Source organism: Artibeus jamaicensis, unplaced genomic scaffold, assembly GCF_021234435.1.
Source record: "Artibeus jamaicensis isolate MK-2021 breed Jamaican fruit bat unplaced genomic scaffold, CSHL_Jam_final contig_373, whole genome shotgun sequence".
Classification (NCBI taxonomy): Eukaryota; Metazoa; Chordata; class Mammalia; order Chiroptera; family Phyllostomidae; genus Artibeus; species Artibeus jamaicensis.
The window spans coordinates 6,659,720-6,676,001 of record NW_026521807.1 but is presented as its reverse complement, the minus strand read 5'-3'; the positions used below and the strand labels follow the sequence as shown (position 1 = coordinate 6,676,001).

At 39.3% G+C, this 16,282-nt stretch overlaps 1 protein-coding gene across 3 annotated transcripts in view; it reads right to left on the bottom strand.

Annotated features, from left to right (window-relative positions):
- Window positions 1-14,399: 14,399 nt before the first annotated feature.
- XRCC4 (X-ray repair cross complementing 4) overlaps window positions 14,400-16,282 on the bottom strand; it is a 211,176-nt gene continuing 209,293 nt past the window's right edge. For all 3 annotated transcript variants that reach the window (XM_037142965.2, XM_053664414.1, XM_053664415.1), the window contains exon 8: window positions 14,400-15,639. In XM_037142965.2, coding sequence (XP_036998860.2) covers window positions 15,525-15,639 — 115 coding nt within the window. In that variant the 3' untranslated portion in view covers window positions 14,400-15,524. The remainder of the gene's footprint in view (window positions 15,640-16,282) is intronic.

Genomic DNA, 16,282 nt, shown 5'->3' with positions numbered 1-16,282 from the left:
GTGTGAATGACCCACAATACAAGATATACAGACTGGGGGAGACAGGCCTCTAGCGGGGAACCTGCCTTTTTGTCTAAGCAAAAGGACACTTCCCATACCAGACAAAAAAGTGACAGCTCAAGATCCACAGCTCCGAGAACTGGGCTGTCAGGGAATCTGCAACAAGAATGAGACACTTAGTGCAAGAGGTCACGTGACTCCACTGCCACGTTCTCAACAATGTGCTTTAAGAGGCCTTTGTGGTCACAGGAGTTTAGGCATTGAGGGGAAGTTGGGGAAGTTATTTAGCACTGAAATAGTTAAACCCTGAGCTGGTGACTCTGGTACTTTCTCAATATCTTGACAAATATCCAGGTTTGGGGTCAGCAAATCAGACCAAGTTGAAATGAGTATAGATAGATGAAATATAAAGGAAGAAAATATTTTTTTCATTTTAGCATTGTTGGCTTGTATGTTTTGTTTTTTTAGTGGTGCATGCCATTTGCAGTGGAGGTCTCATTTCTTTCAAGATCATTGCTTTTGCAACTCTATCTGGAGCAATATACAAAAAGGATCATAAAAAATGAGAAACTATACTTCAGTCATTTCTAAAAATCAATAACATTGCTAGACATTTGTTTAATGCCAATATATTTCTAACACCCCTAGTTGAAATAGTTTGCTTCTCTGTACACATAGCAGACACAAATGAAATAATTGAAATGCTGTAGTCTAAGGGGACCATTTGAAAAAAATTTCAACATGAATTTATATTCCCATTATCATCATCAAGTCTTATGTCTCTCTACCTGCTAATACTTTGCATAATAATACAATGTGCTGTCCTGGCTGGTGTGGCTCAGTAGATTGAGTCCTGGCCTGGGGACCAAAGGGTCACGGGTGCGATTCTCAGTTAGTTCACAGGCCTGAGTTGCAGACCAAGTCCCCAGTAGGGAGAAAATAAGAGGCAACCACACACTGATGTTTCTCTCCCTCTCTTTTTCCCTTCCTTCCCCTCTTTCTAAAAATAAATAAATAAAATATTTTAAAAAATAATAGAATCTGCCTCATCAAAAGGCTAGTACACTATTAATGATGTGTATTTCACTCTATGCAGTCTGTTAGGAGTTCCCAGAAAAATTATATTTAGTATATCTTAAAAATTAAAATTTCTTCTGCAAATGAGTAAACTTCTAAGAACTATGTCAGGAGCTACAGGGATTAAAGGACACCAATGACCTGAATTTCTGTAAGCAGAGCATAGTCAAGTTCTCATCAGTGCCTTGCACAAGGGTGGCCAACTCCCTTCTGCTGTTATGAGTCATTGTTAGCCACACCAGGGAGGGATTTAACTCAGTTAACAAAAAAGCAATTGTTGTGCTCCCCTCAGGGGAGTGTTTAGTTCATGGCCACGCCTCCAGCATCTTAGTGCTCCCATCTTCTCCCAGAACAGTTTTGTCTAAAATGGAAGTGACAGCAGATTAACACTAACAATCCTGCACCCATAACGCAGCTCTTCTCGTGCACCAGCGCTGTGCTAAATGCTGTTTTACATGATATCTTTTAATCCTCAGAACCACCTGTGATGTGGGATTATTGGCTGCGTTTCAGAAATTACAAAACACAAGTTCAGGGAGAGGAAGACATTTCCCGAGGGTCACCCAGAACTGGGGTTTCAAGTCAACCCTTTGATTCTTCACTGTGTTTCTTAATAGCCCAATGGCTTGCAAATTTTGTTCCCAAAGGATGAGGAGGCAGAACTCCAGGATCCTACCTCAACCAAAGCAATTCTTCTTTTGTTGTTTTTTATACTAATCAGTGTAGAGCTCATGGAAATAATGGTTCACAGCCATGTTTTAAAAACAGCTTGAAGCTCCTGCAATCTCTATATTTTCTCTATGCAGCTTGTAAACCAACTGTGTATCTATAAACGGACCCCAGAACTGCCTGCATTATGTACTCTAGGACCACAAACTAATTGCCTAAAAGAATAACCCCACTGGTTGACTACAGAGTATACAATCTTATGTCAGTACTTCTGGGTTAAATCAATGAAGGCCTGTTAAACTAATCACATAACAAGACAAAAGGTAGTTAGTTCAGTACAAGTTAACCCTCATGTGTCTTTGATTTATTAACTACCTTGTATCAAAAAAATGTCCCACCATGACTGGTATAGCTCAGTTGGTTGAGTGTTGTCCTACAAAGTGAAAGGTCAGAGGTCACCAGTTTGATTCCTTGTCAGGACACAAGCCTGGGTCGTGGGTTTGGTCGCTGGTCAGGACGTGTACAAGAGGCAACCGATGAGTATTTCTCTCTCACAATGATATTTTTCTGCCTCTCTTTTCCCATTCCCTTCTCTCTAAAAATAAATTAAAAAATCTTTTTAAAATCTCCCAAAGCAAAACACAGGTATATTTTACTAGTGGGAAGGTTAGAAATAGTTACAATAATTGGTACCCATGAAGATAGTATGAGAAACGAAGTGGAATCCACACAGCACAATTTTTTTTAAATGAGACGTCTCTGACTCATTGCAGGGTGTATTTCAAGGGCAACTGATAAGATTTAATTTCTTATAGGCCACTCTAAGAAACCACACACTGAGCCTCTTCACAATTTTTCCTAATGACAGTTCTACAGTTAGAAAACTATTAGTCTTTATTTTAGAGACAGCTATAGTTTCATAATTCAGAAATGATATTTGAGAGTTTATTATATAACATGAAAACCTTTTGGATTCAAAGCATTACTATTATCTAATAGATGAAGGAATCCCAGGTTATAGAGAAGTAATGTGTATAAACCACTCCCAGCAAACATATGCAATATGGTTTCCTGCACGAGACTGTACTACAGATTCTTTGGACATCAAAAGACAGAAGCTGAGAATTCTTCCATTTTCATGCTGCCAGTAGTTTTTTTTTCTTTCTTTCTTTCTTCTTTTTTTGTATTCCAAGAAGTGACACCTAGAGCAGACATCTTTTTTATTCTGGGAAAACCAACTCAATGTGCCTTTCAGTTCTGAAAAATAAAGAAAGTGAATACTCTGTTTTTGAGGCAGAAATAATAACCTTGATGCAGACACTTCAAATATGGAGTATGGGTCTTCCATTTAGACATATAAATTGGATACGATGTGTAGCAGAATTCTCTTTCTCTGCAGACACAGAGGCCAAGCAAAAAACTTTCCTTTTTCTTCATATGGATTTATGCTGCCTTACAATAGCATATTATTGTTTATTTTAGGGGAGATCCTTTCAGAGCATACAGGCCTGTGGTATGTGTGTATGTATGCACATAAAACACATGTGTTTATGTGTTATTGTTCCCATATGTCAATATCTTAGCATCCGAGAATCCAAAGACTGTAGCAAGGTTGGATATGTCTGAATCTAATAATTCATAAATGGTTTTGACTGGGCTTGGAACAGCTTAGACTGAACTGCAGATGCCCCATACTTGGTATAATAAATAATGCAATAGCCTCAGCTTGGGAGAAATACATGTTATTGAACCATTTGCCTGCTAACACATAGTGAAGGCCCACACTGAGGCAGTGGGTTGGGTTTCTCTCGGAGAATGAACGCAATCGCCCTGGAAAGAGGCAGGTCCTGGGGTGTGTAACAGTGGCCCAGGAAACAAGCATTAGGATGAGGAGAGGAGAAACTTCTTTTCTTCTTGGAACCTCGTGATGGCTGAGCAGGGAGAGGTGACATGTCAGAGAAGACTCCTCTTAAGGGGTACGTGATTACATGTGTGCTGAGGCATATGGCTTGATACACTGGTTCTAGCAATATGGCCACGTGGTGCTGGGGACTCCTTATAGATCTACTGACCATGAGTTAAATTAGTGCGGTGCATTTTCCTTTCATTGTTTTTGCTCTTTCAGGTTTTTAAGCAATTAAGGATGCAGTGTGAATAAAGTGAAGACTGCAGAACAACCATCAAATTCAGCACCCTGGAGGTTGTAAGAAAGCTGAATTAAGGTGTATTTAAAGTAATAGTCTGGTCTTCACTGTGCTACGGATAATCAAAGAGGGCTTAATGCTCATTTTGGGATGAAGCAGTATAATGGGCAGCAGCAGCTTAAGAAAACCCCTTCTAGAGAGATAAAGAAGTGAGCAGTTGCCATAGAAGGAGCAGAGACCTAAGATTGGAGCCAGATGGCCGGCCGACATGATAAATAGGGGCCAGGATGGACCTGGAGAGAGAAGAACCCAAGAGTTCCCCAGGGTGAATGCTCAGGCTTCATTTTGGATATTTAAAGTCAATAGGAACATGAGAATGCAAATATCTCTTCAAGATAGTGATTTCATTTCCTTTGGATATATACCAGGAAGTGGGACTGCTGGATCATGTGGTAGTTCTATTTATAATTTTTTGAAGAAACTGTACCATTTTCTGTAATGGCTGAACAAGTTCACATGCCAACCGAACAGTACACTAGGGTTTCTTTTTCTCCACATCCTCACCGACTCTTATCTTTTGACCTTTTGATGATAGCCATCCTAGCAGGTGTAAGGTGTTATCTCATTGTGGTTTTGACTTTTATTTCCCTGATGATTAGTGATGTTGAGTACCTTTTCATGTACCTGTTGGGCATCTGTATGTCTTCTTTGCAAAATGTCTATTCAGGCCTTTTGCCCATTTTTTAAAGCTGGTCATTTGGTCTTATTTTGCTAATTAGTTGCATAAATTCCTTATATATATTGTATATTAATCCCTTATCAGATATGTGGTTTGCAAATATTTTCTCCTGTTCTATATTTTGCCTTTACATTTGTTGATGATTTCCTCTGTTGTGCAGAAACATGTTAGATTGAGGCGGTCCCTCCTTAGTTTGTTGCCTGTGCTTTGGCATTAATTCCAAAAAAAAAAAAAAACATTGACAAGGCTGATGTCAAGAAGCTCACACTCTGTTTTCTTCTAAGAGTTTTACAATTTCAGAGCTTATATTTCATTCTTTAAACTATTTTGAGTCGAAGTTTCTGTCGCTGTAGATAAAGATCCAATTTCATTCCTTTGCATGTGGCAATGCAGTTTTTCCAGCAGCATTTCATTAAAGAGCCTATTCTTTCCCATTGTGCCTTCTCAGGGCCTGTTTCAAAAGCAGCTCATTGCAGAATTATTATTCACAGTATCCAAGATATGAAAAAAACACAAAGTTTTCCATCAACATGAATAAGTAAAATGTGATTTTATATATAGTATATAATGGACTATTATTCAGCCTTTAAGAAGAAGGAAATCCTGCTATTTGCAGCAATATGGACAAGTCTGGAGGTCACCGTGCTAAGTAAATTTGAAGTCAGACAGAAAAACAAGTTATTTCACTTGAGTTCATTTATAAGCGGCATCTAAAAAAATGTCAAACTGGCAGTAACAGGGAGTAGAATGGTGGTTATCATGGTCTGGGGGTATGGGAAAGGGAAGATATAAGGGTACAGACTTTTAGTTAAGGGATGAGTAAGTTCTGAAGATCTAATGTATGGCATGGTGACTATAGTTAAAAATAATGTATTGTATACTTGAAATTTGCTAAAATAATAGATCTCAAATGTTCTTACCAAACGCATACACAAAATGGTAACTGTGGGGCATAATGAATATGTTAATTAGTTTGTAGTAATTATTTTGAAATATAAACATGTATCAAAACATGTTGTACACTTCCAATATATTTTGTCAAAAATAAAGAAAACTATGAAAGAAAGAGTAAAGTTGATATGGTTTCACTTTCAGCCTTACAGTGATGTGGTTGGACTATAGACATGTAAAACCTGAACACTATCAATGCCAGGAGAGTTTGATATTGTAATTTAGACCAACCTTTCCCGTCGGAGCTCACAAAGGGTTCATTCTACCAAAATTTAGTGAGCCCAGTCAACAAACCTGTCTATGCTTCCCATCATTCGAATGATTCCCATCATTCATGATCCGATCCAAAGCATTACCTCAAAGGTTTCATGGAGCATCTACTGTGTACCCAGTGCCTCTTTAGGCAACAAAATTCAAGGAGAGAATAAAATAGATTAAGTCCCTATTTCAATGGTGTTTACCATCTGGTGAGGAAAAACAGTCAATAAATAAAGTCAACAAGTAAATAAACACATCATATAACATGGCAGTTTCTGATAAGTGATGTGGAAAAATAACTAGTCAAGGCAGGAGAAATAGTAGTGTGATAGGTAGGGTGAGGAAGGTACTATTTTATATAGGATGGTCAAGTAAGGACTCCCTGATAACATGACTTTTAAGAAGAAACATGGAAAAAGTGAGGGAATGATTATGTGGCTATCCGCACGCAAGAGCATTCCAGCCGGAGCAAACAGCATGTGGAAATGCAGGAAGTGCTTGGTTTGTTCTAGGCATGGCAACGGCCTAAGTGTGCTTGGGGCACAGTGGGCAAAACAGGGCAGGGTAGGAGATAAAGCCAGAAAGATGGAGCTGGGGGAAGATCACCAGAGCCTTGTGAGCCATGGCAAATAAAGGCCTTAGCTTTTCTTGAGTGTCACAGCACGGGACAGTTATGAGCAGAGAAGGAACACGATCTGATACTTTAAAACAGTTACCAGCTGCCATGGGAAGAGGCAGTGGAGAGTCTAGTTAAGAGCCCATCACAGTCACGCAGGTGAAATGGAACGCTGGCTTATTGTAGCCCTGAAGATGGTTCAGAACAAGAAAATCAGAGTCTGGGGGTACGTTGTTCATAAACTGGATGCAGGTTGAGAGAGAAATAAGTCACGGATGTCTCTAAATGTTTTTGGCCTGGGCAACTGATCAAAAATAGTTGTCATTTATGAAATGGAAAGGACTGGTAAAGAAGTATGTTTGAGGGAAAAATAAAGAGTTTCGTGTTAGATTTCTCATGTCTATTGGATATCCAAGTAGAGAGGCCAGAAGATAGTTGGCATTTTTCAGTGTATTGTTATTTAAAGTCATGGACTAGATGACAGAACTCACAGGGCCAATGTAGGGAAGAGAGGGGGCCTAAGAAGTGGCCCCTTTTTAAAGACTGAGAAAATTAGGGGGAAGCTGAAAAGGAAAGAAGGAGGAACAGCCAGTGGAACAGAAAGAGAACTGAGAGAGAGCAATGAACTAGACACCAAATGTTTTAAGCTGTGTGCTGCAGTGTGCCTATGGTGAGGATTTAGGAACAACCATGGACTTCAGTAACTTGGGGGGTCCTTCGTAGGAGTGGTAGCCATGATGCTTATTGGAGTGGGTTTTAAGAAAGAATAGGAAATGTACTTATAGCACCTGGGACCATGATTTGGGAATAGAGATAGTCGAAATCTAGAATCATTGATCACAATGCAGGACAATCACCTGTGTATCAGTGAGTCACCTCGGGATGAGTGAGTGGGCCTGTTAAAAAGAGAGTCATCAAGGTGGTGTTGCCCCTGTAAGCTGTCTGATGGGGGGGACATCACCAACAGCGGTGGAGGGCACAGCTGAGGAATGGTCTGTGTAAGAACAGTATGCAGGGTTCCACTTAGTTACTGTTTGCAACTCCTTCTAGAAAAGTGAACAATTCTGTTTTGTAGTTGTAAGAACTAAGGGAAGACACTCAGTGTGGTGAACAGTCTCTGACACTGAGGCCATCAGAATGACCATCTCAATGATTATTTGTCCTTACGTTGAAGTTAGTTATAAGGGATTTCCTTACTCGGTTTTATTCTAGTCAGATTTTTGTTCTTAACTTGGCACTTCGGGATAACATTTCTGAAAAATGTTAGTGAGTCTAGTGGATGGAATTTATTGTTCTAGACAGGCACATTTTGTTGTTTCTAAATTATGGCTCAACAATAGAATGGTAGTTCTGAAAATAAAAGCCAGGCCCAAAGAGGTTTGTTTTCAACCTTCAGGCAAGGCCTTATAATAGTGCGTGTCTCAGCCTCCTGGGACTGAAGACAAAATGCTTTCCCAGGAGCCGAAGTGGAAAAGCATTTCCCTGCTCCTGGGATAGCACGGAACACACACTGTGTGAAGCAGTCATATAGTACTTGACTTTTTCCTCTTGCTAGTTCCCTTTACTTTGGCGGAAGGTGGGATGTGATGGCCCAAATTAGGCTTATCCACATCTAATTCCCAGATTCTGCAACACCAGTTTTACTTTCCTACTCAATAACATATGACCTTCCAGAAGTTACCCAGAAAGAGTCCCATGGAAGGCAAATGTCCTGTTGGTTATAGCATGGTCTGAAACGCTTTATTTGAATGGGATTTCCATTGCCTTCTGAACAGATTGGTCACATGAAGCAAATATATAGTACAATAAGTGGTATTTCCTGACGTGATGGATCCCCCATCTAATGGCCTCTGAGCACAAGTCCTATGAACCATAATGCTTTTTGCACACAAGCCTGAGATTGCCCAGTGCAGATTTTACCAAATAAGGCTCTTTCTGCATAACAGGTTCGAAAAGACTACAGCAGGCAATTCAGAAAAAACCGTGCTCGCCTCTCTTCACCTTTTTCCAAGCTTATACCCCTGGGTTTTTGTTAGCATTTTAAAAAGAGATTTAAAGCTGCACTTCAGCCACCTTGTAAAATGAAAGAGTACATTGTACAGGCACCAAAGGTACACGTCAGTGCTTTTATCAAATTCAGGGTCCTGCTCTGCTGTACTAATTGGAACCATGTGTTGAAAATGCAAGACAGAATTTTCAGCTGTTCTTTAATTAAATGGAATAAAACAAGAACTAAACTTTACATTTCTTTATAAGGAGAGGCTGCGGGGTGGCTGTTAGGAGGACTGATGGAGGGTCCTGAGCAGGGATGCTGGCCCCTATATCAGGGTGCTGGGGACGCTGCTCGTTCACTTTCACATTGAAGACAATCTCATGATTCTGTGATCTAGGCAGGTCCCCAGAAGGCCTGGTTGCAAAGGCTTCACTCATAAGGAGATGAAGGGAAGTGGTAAAAAAAAGTACTTATTTTCAAGTGTACTGGAAGATTGACTCATGAAGATTTTTTAATATTTTTATGGTTCAGTTACTGCAAAAATCATCAGTGAGGTGGAAAAAATGCCTCTTCATGTACTTGCCCACTGAAATCTGTGCAGAAATTGTGGCCAATATGCATCCACTAGAGAGACAGTGAGAAATATTGTCTGAAGTTTTCTGTTGAAACATGAAAAAAGGTATAATTTGATTTTTCAAAAGTGCTATTTCTGCAACTTTATATCTGGGGGTGGGGAATGATACTCTATCACTCCTAATTGTCCTGGGATCAAGCTCCCAAAGAACTGGAGGTTAGTCCACAATGGCTTCTTTCAGGACTTAAGCCCCTTTCACAATACCCTATGTTTTGACACCTACTGAATGGCAACGGTGTATTGAACTTCTCTTGCCCCCGGGCTCCACAAGGCTGGGACCCAGGGCCAGTACCTCCACACAGAGTGCTGAAGCCTTAGGGAAGAAATGCATATATTGCTTCCAACGGAGTGGTTGCACCCACAGCTTTCGGAGGTGCAAGGAGAGTGAATTAATGAGGACAGCGACAGTAATGCCTCCAAAGGTGCACAGGAGCAGGTGCCAGTGCCCCTCTCGGGATCAGTCCTGCTAAAAGAATGATAAATGCTCCTCCCTTTCACTCCCGAGTGTATAGTTCCGAGCTACCTTTCAGAGTACCCTGATGGGGTGGAACATATGTCACCCAGAGGGCTGGCAGCCTTGATAAAGCATCCCTACACTGGCCTTTTCTCCTTTCCATTTTTTATGCTTTCTGTCTAGCACTCTGGCTGCCTGGGTTCACATTCCCAAATAAATTGACTGTATGCACACCCTTGGATTAGGCTGGGCTTTTGGAGGAATGCAGAGTAAGACAGGTTCCTAGGATGGTCTTGTATGAGCAAGTTCCATAAATATTGTCTCATTTCCCTACATTTATTTGACTGGATGTATTGTTTTTCAGATAGTAATTAAGTTGGAGACTGTCTCTAAATCAAAATTAAGTGGTTCGGGACTAGCATACCATCTACTTACTGGAACAGTGGCCATCAGGATTGCTCTTGCTCATAACACAGACTTCTACTATCAAGATGGGTGCAGGGCTCTAATCTCTCTCCCTTCCTGTAGAACAAAAGTCCTTTAGGGACAAAGAGACCCTCACCCAGAAACAGCATTCTCTGTGAACTGTAAGACAAAAGTTTAGGATGAAGAGCCCCCAAAGAGGGAAGAAAAATAAACAGAAACAATGAAATCTGTATTGGATATTATTTAAATATAGGAGAGGAGAATCAGAAAGTGAGGACAAAGATTAGTAAATAAGAGGATATGTGAATATTTGAGAAGGAAAAAAGAGTGAGTAGAATGTAGGCTGGAGAGTGTTTAGTCTGAGTGGGTAAGGAGAGGGGAGTCAGGACAGGAGGTGAGGACAGCCAGTTACGAAGCAACCATGAAATGCTTCTTGTCATGTATTTTTCAAGGCATCCTTTTCCAGTCATTAAAATAGAGAAAATCACTTCAGAATACCTCTAAACCACTTGCAAATGAAATCTGCCCTCTTGAAAAGAATTATTAGAAGCTGTCAGGTCAGCAGTGAAAATGTTTAATTCAGACAATAGCTACAAATGGATGTATGAATAGTTCCTTTGTGATTATATCATCTCCCTTACAAAACATAACCACGTATTTTTTGGATTTTCTGATCTATAGGTAAATTTGTGAGGCCTCACATAAATTTAGATGTCAGCTTCATTTTATTAAAAATGAATTCTATAAATAGTGCTGAGTGAAAGAATGAGAAAGACACAAAAGGATGAGAGCGAGCTGCTCTTCTGGGCAATATCTATCTCCGGCCCCCTGGACTGGGCTTCCTTTCCCTTTCCCGGGTGTCCAGGAAGGGCCCTAGCACCCCGGCATTTCTGGCAGTCCATACCTTCTCAAGGAGGTGCCAGTTAGAACTGGGCTGCTCAGTTATTCCTGTCTTCATTATATAAATTAGCTTCACACTCCTGAAACCCCTGGCCAACACGACTTCTGGGATACCTTCTAACTTGTCTCCTTCAGTCCAATGATTCACAGCCACGACCTTGGGCATTCACCTCATGCTTCCATTTTCCAGGACCTTCTGCTCTCTCCCTTGACCCAGCAGATAGCTTCATCCTTAGCTCTCTGTCCTCAACCCGTGCCAGCTTCTCTTAACCTCTCAACTGGATCTTTTATCTTCCATAGATCCTCACTCATACCTTCAAATTTATCATTCCCTTTATACCATTTATCCTGACACTTCTTGATATTACAGTTCATTAGATAGTCCCCCCCCCCCCCCCCCAATACTCTGCTCTTTGAGAGCAGGTCCCAAATTTCACTTACTGGCACATATGCTCCACAGCTAGAGTGCTTGTACTGTTCACTGCCACAGCTAGTGGCAGTGACCGCACAAATGCTTAACAAATTTTTGGTGAATGGATGGATTTATCCTTATATTCTTTACATGGCCTAGTCCTGTGTTTTGTGAATAACTGATCCTGTATAAACATTTGTTGAATGCCACTTACTCAAGACAGAGCTGCTTGGCTCTAAAACACAGGGTCTAGTATTTTACAGGTTTGAGTGATAGGCCACTAAGAAAAACTTTTCTAAAGTAGTTTCTTGATTTTTTTAAAAACTATGTAATAAAGATATCTCTTCCTGGGATGGAAATTTTCTTTCATAAATTTCCTAATGAGGCCTGAGCCAGACTATCTGATGCTGGGGCCAAGAATTGTACATTTTAAGCTGAAAAACCTTCAGAAATGCAATCACCTTGTTTTAGAAGTGACAGCACTATGGTCAAAAAGCTGCATTGTAACTCAATTCTGGTGCCTTCTGTTTTGGTGTTCTTCTACAGCAACCTGCTTTAGAGTATAGACGATGGAAAAACATGAGGAAAAATCGTGGCACAGAAGGATAGGATCTGAGCATCGTAACAGTGGGTCCATAGACACCTATCCACACAGGACGAGGAACATAGAATCATCCCTTAACCCTTTCCACACCAGGTATAAATGATAATGGGTTTATGATGCTCTGTTCTAACCAGCTGAATTAATCTGACACACAGCAATGGTGCAAAAGATCCATTGCCCTGGAAAAGCACAATAAAAATTCTGTAAATATTATGAGCTTTATAAATTCTACTGTTATTTTATACACACACACACACATACACACAGCTGTATACTGATTTTGGTTAGTCATTTGTGGTCTATTCAGATGAGATGACATTATTTTGAGATTCTGGTACTTTATGTATAAAATCCTTTTAGAAAGTTATCCAAGGTAAATCTTGGATTATATGAGGTTCACTATTACAGTAAAGTTCCTATGTGGCTGAGTAGAATTTCACGTTTTATAATTACACTTTTATATTTCACATATTTGTATCACACTTAATTTTTTTTCTCTTAAGTAGAAGCCACTATGAAAATAACCATGCAGTAAAATTTCTATTTAAAATATTTTGTTGTTCCATTGACTTAGTGAAATCCTATTCCCGATAGAAATAATAATGTGTAATTTCTCTTTGCTCCCTACAGTCAAGTCTATGTGCACACATATATGTGTACAGTTGACTCTTGAAAAATGTGGAGCTTACGGTAGCAGACCCTCAAGCAGTCGCAAATCTATGCATAACTTTTGACTCCTCCAAAACTCAAGTTGTCCCTCAGTCTCTGCAGGAGACTGGCTCTAGGACGCCCATAAATACTGAAACCCGAGGATGCTTTGGCACTGACAGAAAATATCATAGAACAATGCATACAGTTGGCTCTCCCATCTGCAAACTCCCAACAATGGATTGAAAATAGTATAGATATTTACTGAAAAAAAGTCTGTGCATATGTGGACCTACTCAGTTTACAGTCTGTGGCTGAATTGTATATATTATTTACAATTGACCCCAGAGGTACGTGAGCTCTCTGAAAAATTATTTCTTTGGATTAAAACATAACAACTTTAATCTTTTCATGGGTTTCTTTTCGAAATGGTTTAGTAAGTTAAAGAAACTTTTGAGTGCCTACTATGCAATAGACATGCATTAATTCATCCAATACATACTTAGTGAGCCTCTGTGAACCAGCCCTGTTCTAGGCACAGGGGGTAGAGATAAAGCAGATAGCCATGTGGCTGCTGTCCCGGGGCTTGTTTTTTTAGGATGGAAAGGAGGGAGGGAGAGCAAGAAAGCTAGAGATTTGAAAAAAATAACTCCATGCACAATAAAAAATATTCCAATGACACAGAGTGACTAGGAATGTGCACACCTTTAAAAGGGATGTTTCAGGGAAAGCTGCCCCGAGGAAGTGACATTTGATTCCAGATCAGAAAGATGAGATGAAACCAAGTGTGTGAGATGAGCATTCTGGGCAGAAGGACCAACAGTATGATGGTTTTGAGATTTGGCCCACTTGAGGGACAGCGAGAGGTAAGGAAAGTCAAGAGAAAGGAATAGGAAATCAGAGAGAGGCAGGCAGGGGCCAGAGCACATCACATTGTAAGTTGTGGTAAGGAGTATGAACTTCATTCAAAGGGCAATGGATTCATATTGGAGAGTCAATTCAGGCAGTGAAATGGCCTGATCTATGACCAGAGGGGAGAGGGGAGGGAATTTCAGGGGAAAAAGGGGAAGGATTTATAGGAACTAGTATAAAAGACACATGGACAACAACTAAGGGGGGTGGAAACAGGAGGGAGGTGGGGAGCACTGGGTGGGTGAGCTGGGATGGGAGTAAAAGACAGAAAACTGTACTTGAACAATAATTAAATTTAAAACAAATTTAAAAAGAAAAAAAAACCCTCCCCTATTTTTAAAATTTTTTTAAAATGTTCTGATCTAAAATTTTAGAATTCTGCGTGTCTGGACTGTAAAGGAATTGAGTATACAGGGAGAACAGTCAGAAACCGGATGTAGTAGACAGAGAGAGAGAAGTAGACAAAGCCAAGGTGTATTTTGGAGGAACAAATAGGATGTGAGAGGAGAGGGGCAGAAGCACCAAGGAGGATTCCTGGTTTTTAGCCTGAGGAAACTGGGTGAGTGATGGTGTAATTAGTTTGATGGGGAAAACTGGGGGAGAATTTATATTGAGATATAATCAAATCTCTGCTTTGGATGTGCTAAAGTATCCAAACAAAGGTACAAGCAGATAAAAGTAGTCAGACAGATTTTTAAGAACCTCCTCTGTTAATAAGTTAATGATAAATTAACTTATTATCCAAGGTGGGACCAAAGTAGGCTAACAGCTGTGAGTGCACAAAACAGAGTTTATTCTTATATTCTTATTAATTCCTGTGTTATTTTCCATATGAACCATAAACCTACTTTTGTCTACCCTGTGTGTGTGTGTGTGTGTGTGTGTATATATATATATATATATATATATGAAACTATAGAAAGAGGACTATTCTAATATTCTAATTTTGGAGATATCAATATATAGATGGTATTTAAATCCACACATAACCTAGGGAGATAATGCTGGTAATAAAAACAAGAAGGCTGGAGATCAAGCCTGCAGTACTCGAAATTTAACTGTTGGGCAAGAAAAACTCAGCCAAGTAATCTAAAAAATAAGTGGCCCCAGAGAAAGAGAAATAGAAACAGTACATATTATTGCAACAGTTAAGTGAAGACAATGTTTACTGAGAAGAAGTGTTTGAGGGTCACGTGTTACTGAGAGGCTTTTTAAGATGAAGATTTGAATGGACCAATTTTGGGGTTTATCAACATGGGGGTTATTCTTAAGTCTGAGTAGCATGGAAAAAATGGATATCCAACTGGAGAGAAGGAGGATGAAATGAGGCATTCAGTGGAAACTGTGTATTTTTTAAGAAGTTGCCCCAGATGTCATTGAGGTAAATATGATATGTGAATACAACAAGATCCTTATCACCAAAGAGGGTCCTCATACGTGTGAAACAAATCTTTTATCAATAATTTCCAAAAATATGCTCTTTTAATAGAAAAGGATTTACATTTACATTAGTAACCACTTTATGAAGACGTGTTAGTACAGTGAAGGCAAAAGTTAAACTAAGTAACATATTTTATTAAGAACACAAAATCTTCAGTGTATCAGACATTGTACCATTTGATTTTCGGGTTGTTTGTGTACCCCCTAAAACTAGGTTTTATACGTCATTCCACAAATCAAAATACTCAGACATAAATGTTCTGACTATGACTATTCAAAAAAAAACCTGTAGCCATTTTCTTTGTCATATTTCCAGAGTCTTCCCAGACAGGATGTTAGACAGCTACCGTATATAACATGTGTGAACAGAATAAGATCAACCTGTCCTTAGTAACAAAAAGTGAGATTTTCTGTAATTATAGTCATGCTGAATGAATAGTTTAGAATAATGTGCCACTGTCATCAAGTCCTATCTTCATACACATGTATAATCCATTTTGCACAATGGCTTCAACTCATTGTGTATGTAATTAAAGTGTAAGATGAAGTAATAGCTGCTGCTGAGTTGAGATTGCACTTTTTTTTTAGGTTAGCGAAATGAACAGAAAACATAGTCTAGTGAACATCAAAGAACTTCGGTGAGACGGTTAAATCTCATCAAAGAGGTCTCCCGAGCTGCTGTTTCTCAGAGTCTCCAAAGACAAGTCCTCTGTTGCGCTGTGCTGCTCCTTTCCCGACGTCCCAGGAAGTGGAGGGTCAAGCCTGGAGCAAAAAGAAAGTCAAGATCATTTTATTTAAAAAAATTCCATATTGAGTAAAATAAAACTAAGAGATACATAAGTGAAATAAAGTTAAATTCTGTTTCAGAATTGCACTTAGAGATTTAGTTCCCTATGCTGTGTTCACATAAAGAAAGAGAGATGAAGGGAACTTAATTACCTTACCCCCTGTAGAATTAATCTGTTGTTATTCTGAGGTCACAAACATTCGAGGGCCTAAGACAGTACTCATGATTAAGGTAAAAAATAAAATAGACTCTGTTCTCTAACTATTTTTATGCCAAGATATAAGTGGTTTCTCAAACCATTTCTTCAATAATTCTACCCCAGTTTCCATTTTCCTTTGCCTCCTTAAATTCTACTATTAGCATGCATTTTAATTTCAATACTAAAAGTTCTAATCACATGAATTTCCTTTAGTGGTCATTTGATTATAAGTGTGTGTGTAACTAATAATGACTTTACATTTTAGTAGTTGTTGGTCATTCATTTACCAAATCTACATATCTTCTTTTTAGTAACTAAATTTTATTCAGTTTCAGTACTGCCGTTACTACATCAATGGACTGACTTCTCTATTTACATAAATGTTCTTTTTAAGTTTCAGGATAAAAGGCATAGTCACT